Source organism: Mirounga angustirostris, unplaced genomic scaffold (genome assembly GCF_029215605.1).
Source record: "Mirounga angustirostris isolate CCGP_5_RB_7025 unplaced genomic scaffold, mMirAng1.0.hap1 SCAF_10, whole genome shotgun sequence".
NCBI lineage: Eukaryota > Metazoa > Chordata > Mammalia > Carnivora > Phocidae > Mirounga > Mirounga angustirostris.
In genome coordinates, this window is record NW_026991718.1 from 14,018,729 (window position 1) to 14,026,507 (window position 7,779).

Sequence of the window (7,779 nt, forward strand, 5' to 3'; positions counted from 1 at the left end):
TACAGGTGGTTAAGACAAAGAATTACTAATTATTTTTTATGCTTTAACAGATACCTAAAATAGACCTATTCAGACTATTATTTTTATGTGCACACCACTGATTCATTATTATTTATTCATTCAAACATCATTATTCAATGTTTACTGTGTGTCAGGTACGATTCTCAATACTAGGGGAAGGAAAACTAGTAAGAATATAATAAAAGAGTAAAATCTTCCCTTGGAGAATTTTTATTCTAATTACCCAACTGGATTTTTGAAAAAAAATAGTTAGTAAAGCTGCTAAGATCAATTAAAACAAAGTAGAAAAAGGACTGGTTCTGCCTACAGGGATTCAAAGAATATAAGGAAAGGCCAAGAGACAAGTATGGTCTAAACTGAGGACAGGGTTATACAATGCAATGAATAGAGATGTGCTAAGACAGTAGTCACTAGGCACATGTGCCTATTTAAATTTAAATTAAATTAAGTAAGATTAGAAGTTCAGTTCTCATATTTCAAGTACTCAATAACAAGTCTGAAGTGTATCATATAGGACAGTGCGAACACAATTATTTCTATCATTGCAGAAAGTTCTACTGGACAGCACTAAGAGGACAAGGTAAGCCTGTGGCCAGCTCATGGACAGTCTCATATATGTATTAAGGAGTTTATAAACTTTAAATGAAAATGGTTTGTAAATTACCATATATTCTGCAAAGTCCTTTCAGGAACTGGCAAAAAGAACATATTTATAGGGAGACTCTACCCCTGCAATATTGTTATGACCTGTTTCATCCATCCAGATTCTGTATTTGAGACTTCTTTTGAAGAATGAATGCAGCTTAACAAAAAAAGGCTCGAAACCCACTGTTATGGGCAACTGGAAGCCACCACATATTTTTAAGCCGGTGCATGACACCATGACACAGATTTGGGTTTTAGAAATATTACTTCTTAATGCAGTATGCAAGATATGTGGGAAGAAAGGACAGTGGGCATACCAAGATCAGTGGAGGTTAAATAAGATGATAAAGGACTCATTTCAGTGAAACTTGTAAAAAAAAAATACACAATTAAGAATTTGCATCATTAAATTTATTCCAAGTAAGAACTGTGCATACAATAGGCATGTTATTTTCACACAAAAACCGGCACTGCAATAAAAATAATTAACATTTTGGCCATGAAACTCAAAAGATATTTGAAAAACTTCTCAAGGTGTTTAAGTCACTGGATTCTTTAATATTTGTAATCCATGCTTGCTCAATTATAATTTCTAAAGTATATGATAATTATACTGCTTATTTTACTATTTATTATGCTTATTATATATTTAAGACATCTGTTCTGAAATTTTATGTTCTCCAAAAAATAACTTTTGAGTAACTTCGAAATATCCTTACGTACCTCTCAGCAGTATTAGTGTAAAACCCAAACTGTTTTCGAGTAGCAAGTACTCAAGCCACACCATTTCTGATTACAGATAGAACTGGCAGCCAGTGTTAACAAATAGCTCTTTCACTCCTTGTTCCTATTTTAATATGCCAACCATTACTTCACTGATATCCCAGAGTTTTCTTGCAACAGACTCATCCATAGCTTTGGGCAAAAGTTCTACCTCTTTACAATCTCCGAAGTACTTTCCTGACACACCTTCTACCTCAGGTGAAGAGGCTAAATAAACTGAAGTCTGGGCCCCTTCTACTGGAGTTTTGAAAAAAGCCCATGACACCAAATTGAAAAGTGGTTTGACCAACAGTGGAATGTGTATGTGCCGGCCAAGATTAGTCCGCACTATACCAGGGTGTAATACATTGACAGTCACGTTTGTGCCTTCTAAGCGGCGGGCTAGTTCTCTGGTAAAAAGAATGTTAGCCAGTTTGCTCCGACTATAACAAAAGCTTTTATTATAGCTCTGTTCACTGTTCAAGTCTTCAAAGTTGATGTCTCCATATTTATAAAGTTTGGAAGAAACTACCACAATCCTGCTGGGAGCTGAACTTTTGAGGAGTCCAAGGAGAAGATTGGTGAGTAGGAAGTGCCCCAGATGGTTCACTCCAAACTGCATCTCAAACCCATCTTCGGTCTTCATATAAGGGCATTGGAAGATCCCTGCGTTGTTGATTAAGACATCCAGTCTAGGTTCTTCCTTTAAATGTCAAAAAGAGAATGGGGCAATTAGGAATACAGGCCTACAATGAAATTTTTAGAAGTTCTTACAAACTACTAAAATTCCATAAAATGGCTCTGTGGGTTTTCAACAATTGGGGGGCGGGGAGTGGAAAGACTTGCATGTTTAATGGAGGCCTGGCCTCGTGCTTTTCACATGCTCTCTCATCTACCCTTACCAACGCTGTGAGCAAACTAAGCACCCAAGTGAGGTGATTTGTGCAGTATCACAGGGCTCTTGGGTGGCAAACAAAAACTGGAAGATGAAATCTTCTGACACCAATGCCCCTGTTTTTAGTTAGTAAACTAGCTTGCTTTTTTTTTTTTTAAAGATTTATTTATTTATTTATTTGAGAGAGAGAGTGAGAGAGAGAAAGAGCACAAGAGGGGGGAGTGGGAGAGGGAGAAGCAGACTCCCTGCTGAGCAGGAGCCTGATGCGGGACTCGATCCAGGGACTCCAGGATCATGACCTGAGCCGAAGGCAGTCGCTTAACCAACTGAGCCACCCAGGCGCCCCTAGCTTGCTTTTCTAACTGGGAGTTTCACATCATAGCTAGAGAGTCGATGTGAGCTAGGAAGTGGAAATATGGCAGAAGGCAGGTCAGCATGATTTATTCCCAGAGCTGCTATTATCAACACCAGGAGCAAACTAGGACTGCTTCATTCTGTACTCTTCTAAGGGTAAATGGTACCATGGGGATGGAGCACACAATAGAAAGGGTCAGGGATGCCAATTAAAACTGGAGAGAATATCATGACTAAATCAAAGAAACGTTAAGAAAAAGATTGATTAGGTAATATAAAAATATCAGAAACAGAGCAATGAATCATAAATACTAAGTCTCACAGTAACAGCAAAGGACATTTAGAGAGGAGTTAGGACCAACAAACACCTTTAACCTCTATTATAAATTTAGAATTCTGTTCTTTTTTTCCCTACCTCTTTCAAACTCTGAAGGACCCCCAGCTTAGGGGATCTATTATAGTCAGAATTTTACACTTTGTACCCTCCTGCATTTCTCCAGAGTTAAATGCTAAAATTTAGACTGTCCTCAAAAGGAAGTCTTTTCATTCTTTAATTCATTTAAGTTGGTTTTCCTTAGCTCTTTCTGGGCTCCTCTCTGTTTCTTTTGATGGGCAGAGAAAAAGAAATGTACAACATGTTCCAGGTGTAAAGACACAGTGATGACCTACGATTAAATTAATTTGAGGTCAAATTTCAAATTTCACTGGCCCTTTTGCCAAGTGTAAGTAAAAAGAAAAATGTGTTAAATTTCACAACTGTTATCACAGCCTACCTGCCAGAGGATTAACTATTTATCATTCTGTCTGTCTAAGCACCTTTGGCCTTTCCAACAGTCAACTTCAAAAAGAAGGCAAAAGTTCACCCGTGGGGGAAAGAAAGGAGTGTTCTTTTTTCACTAATCCTTTGGAAGAGTTTCCTGTATTAATCATTTCCGAGCCATCATTCTTTGCTGGGCTTGTGTTATTTTAAGACTTTATCATTCACTATTTTTTAAATTCTAGGAGATAAATGACATAAATACCACGAATACCAACCTGTGGGAAATTTATACTTCCATTTAAAAAAAAAATCTGCTTATAGTCACTGGACTTCAGAGCCAGAAAGAAACTTAGTAAAGTTTATCTCCTTAACTTTTAATTGGTTCTGTCTCAAGTGGCCAAAGTAATAAAATGCCTTAAGTGTCTGAAATGAGAAGCATACCCGGACTCATCTACATTTTTAATGAACAACAGGAAGACCCACTTTTAATGTTTCAACATCCTTTATATACTAGTATTATTTCTTATTTCTTAACCTGTTTTACCTGATAATGAAATACTAGCCATTAAGACAAACAAACAAACAAACAGAAAACCTCCCTGTATCTGCAAGTTTCCAAACTGTGCATCAAGGTGCCCCAGAGCCTCAGAGAGCTCACACCTTCAACATTAAATTGTGCTAAATTCCTTTCAATGGTGTCCTATCTTTGTAAAGCGGAGTTTTTGGTAAAATGCAAGTATTATGTTAAATATCAATTTAGAACAAGACATGGGGGTGGACATTTTCAATCTGATTCCAAATACTGAGGTGGTGATACACTAAACAACAGGTGCACATTTCCCATTAGTAATTATGGTTATTGAAGAATGAAATATCTTTTTTCTTTCAATTATGTGTATTATTTTCTCAAACAGCTACTAAGTTGTTAGGACATAAATACTTATTAGGTTGTTTGGACCTAATTGCTTAATAAACCGATAGATATTTCCTTTGGCCTACTGGCATCATGAAAAAATCAGAAAGTCTGGGAACCTCTGCTGTAGACTCAAGAGGCTCCATTTCATATGGGCACCTTTCTCACACCAGCTAATTTTAAATTTCACTCTTCTATATGCCCTTTTGCAAGTCACTTCTGCAGGAAACTCTTCTACCTCAATTTCAACAGAGGACATCCACCTCAGTGGAATATTTATCATCTAAACAAAGATTCCTACACCTCACAGGCAGGCAGCAGGGGTATAGAAAGAAAGGGCTTTGGAGACAAATCCTGGGCAAATTATTTGGCTTATCTATGCCTTTGTTGCCTAACTTTGTGAAATGGGGATAATAATAATGCCTAAGGGCGCCTGGGTGGCTCAGTCATTGTCTGCCTTGGCTCAGCTCATGATCCCAGGGTCCTGGGGTGAGCCCTGCATCGGGCTCTCTGCTCAGTGGGAGGCCTGCTTCTCCCGTTACCACTCCCCTGCTTGTGTTCCCTATCTCGCTGTCAAATAAATAAAATCTTAAAAAAAAAAAAAAAAAAAAAAGCCTATCAGGGTTACTGAGGATTTGATGACAATAACAGCCAAAGGCACTTTAATTTCATTAAAAATTTTTTTTAAGTATCTGAAATTCTTCGAACAGCTCCTGGCACATAGGAAACCTTCAATAAATACTAAGTATTGTATTTATTTCTGTCCCCGTTTAGAGCACATGGCTACTGGGATTCCTAGCTCCTGTCTATTTAGAAATCAGGCCAGAGACTGTTTAAGGAGCTGGTGCTAATGAATCCACTGGTGTCAGAGAGCTAAACTTCCTACCCCAGCAGAGCGGGTAAAAAATGCTTCAAGGTCCCTGGCTCTCAGCTCTGAAAGATGACTTGGTGCACGGACTTCAGACACAGAAACAAACAATCCTAAGACCTGGCGGATCTCCCCCTGGGCCGTCCTCACATAACAAAAGGAAATATTCAGAAACTGGCTAATTTTCCTCTTGGGGCCATTGCTTTCTCAGCATCTTTGGAAAACAGAGGCCTTTCCTAAAACCAATTTCCCCAGTCTGCACTCCCAAGCCCTCATCCCGTTCGACGGTTTTGACTCTTAGGCTCGGTCTTTCCCAAGGTCACACCCCCTGGACTCTGGGCGGTCACACCCCCTGGGCCCCCCCGCACCCTCCCCCCCCCCCCCCCGCTCAGCCCCCGGCCCCGCCTCGCCCGTCGCCGAGGCCCGCGCCCGTCCCGGATCTCCAGCTGGTTCCCGGAGCCCCACACCTGGAGCATCTCCTGACAGAAGGCGCGCACCGAGCGCAGCGAGGCGAGGTCCAACTCCTTGACGACGAGCTCGCCGGCCGCGCCCGCGTCAGAGCCCGGCTCGGGGCCCCCGGCCTGGCGGAGCTCACGGCGGAGCTGACCCGCCGCCTCCTCGGCGCGGTCGCGGTCGCGGCAGCCCATAATCACCCTCGCCCCCAGGCGCAGCAGCTCGGCTGCCGTGGCGCGGCCCAGGCCGCTGTTCGCCCCAGTGATCAGCACGGTCTTCCCGTGCATGAGGCCCGCGTTCCCCCCTCCGTGCAGCCGCTGGACGCTGGGCCCCACGAACCGCCGGGCCGCCAGCCACAGGGCCCCACCCAGTGCGGCCAGGAGTGCCGCTACGGTAGCTATGGCCATAGCCGCCGGGGCCGAGGGCCCACCGGCTCCCCCGCGCGGGACTTCCGGAGTCGCCGCACGCCGGGTACCCAGGCTGCCACCTGCACGCGAAGAACTCTGGGGCGGGGCCTGTTGCCGCCTGACGGGGCGGCGTGGGGCATGCTGGGATTTGTAGTTTTCCTTCCGAGGGCGCTGGACTGGTTAGGGCAGTACAGCGCCCTGAGTCGCGGTGCCTCGGTGGAGCCGGCCCATGGAGGGTGAGCACAGGCCCCAGAGTGGTGGTGGTTGACCCGGTGGGAATGCCTTCTGAGTATTTTGAATTTACAAATCCCACATATCGGGGCTTGCTTAGTGTGTTTTCCGTTAAGGATTCCTGGGACTTGTTACCCTCGGTGCAGTTTCCTTTCACCCCCAGGAGAATGAGTGGTTCCTACCCTCTGGAGTCTGAGGAAGAGCTCTTTTCTATTATGATGAGGCGAAGAACCTAGCAACGTGAACCAGTCCAAAACAGAATGGACCAGTGGTTCTCAGATGTTAGCTTAGTATCAGAATCCCCTGCAGAGCTCCTAAAAACAACACAACCCTCTCCCCCCAACCCCGTCCCCGAAATTGAAGGGCCCCAGTACCAGAGTTTAGAATTCAGTAGGTTCCACATGGGACCTGAGACTTTGCATTTCTAGGAAGTTCCCAGGTGATTCCGACGCTGCTGGTTTGTGGACCACAGTCTGAGAACTGAAAACCATTATGTCATTGATCTCTATAGCAAAAGTCATCCTCCGGTGGTCTTACTTGATACTGGTAGAGATATAGTGGGAAAGCCTGGACTTACTCTAGACACAGACTTCTGAGTAGACCCATTCACAAGTGCTTCCACACCTCCTCCAGGAGACGATTAAATTAATCATGGAGGGGAAAGGGCTTTGCACACTATAAAGTGATTGAAAAATGTCAGGGCCATTGCCACAGGGACCCATCTTCAAGCGGCAAACTTCATAGTTTTTAGACCAAGCTCTTCTCAAGTCCTCATTCATTCATCTACTCACCCATCAGATATGTGTAAGGCCCCTTGCCCTGGGAGAGTCACAGAGAACGAGGACACCATTTCTGCCCTCAAGGTGCTTACTGTCTGGTACAGAGACAGAGACCTCCCCGGCCACAGCCCCCATTCTAGAATCTTCAGGACAAGAGAAGAGACACACAACCTGTATAGTTTGAAATAAACTCCCTAGATTATTTTGATAAACTCTCCCCCACTCCTGTACATTTGGGAAGGATGTAACATGCAGTGAACAGTCACATTACAAATAGAAGAGGATTAGAAGGTTTCATGTGAGTGCTGGAGGTGGAGCTCGCAGGTGGGAAGGAGCACTGTCCCTGGGGATTCCACAAGGCACCAGAGCAGAAATCACCAGGCATGGGCCTTTATTCCACCCTTTCTGTAATTTGCAGCTACCTCTCAAACTCACTGATCCCGGAGCACCTCTGTTTCCTCTTTCTTTTTCAATCTATCTGTATTTTTCCCATCCTTCAAAGTTCACCTCAGTTCTGTTGTCTGATCACCTCCAGCCCATGCAGAACTCTGCCTCAACTTTCTGTGTGACCCTTGCTTGGCACTGAGGACAAACAGCCCTCTAGTGTTGACTGTATCAGTTTGCATGCTTAACTTACCCTACGGATTGTTCGAGGTTTTAAATTTCCTAAAGGATGGGATTATGTCTGAGT

General features: G+C 43.7%; 1 protein-coding gene across 1 annotated transcript; it reads right to left on the bottom strand.

The window, feature by feature from the left end:
* Positions 1-1,055: 1,055 nt before the first annotated feature.
* On the bottom strand, positions 1,056-6,172 carry RDH14 (retinol dehydrogenase 14). The gene is made up of 2 exons (XM_045884140.3): positions 5,686-6,172; positions 1,056-2,131 (listed from the first exon to the last, which is right to left on the bottom strand). Exons 1-2 carry the CDS (start codon positions 6,076-6,078, stop codon positions 1,514-1,516), a joined length of 1,011 nt encoding a protein of 336 aa, XP_045740096.1. The 5' UTR covers positions 6,079-6,172; the 3' UTR covers positions 1,056-1,513.
* Between the last annotated feature and the right edge of the window lie 1,607 nt (positions 6,173-7,779).

Bases quoted from the DNA above. Each gene is read 5' to 3' on its own strand.
- RDH14 (XM_045884140.3), bottom strand. From the start codon at position 6,078: ATGGCCATAGCTACCGTAGCGGCACTCCTGGCCGCACTGGGTGGGGCC. The intron at 2,132-5,685 runs GTGTGGGGCTCC...TGACATTTAAAG, and splicing joins TCTGTCAGGAGATGCTCCAG to GAAGAACCTAGACTGGATGT.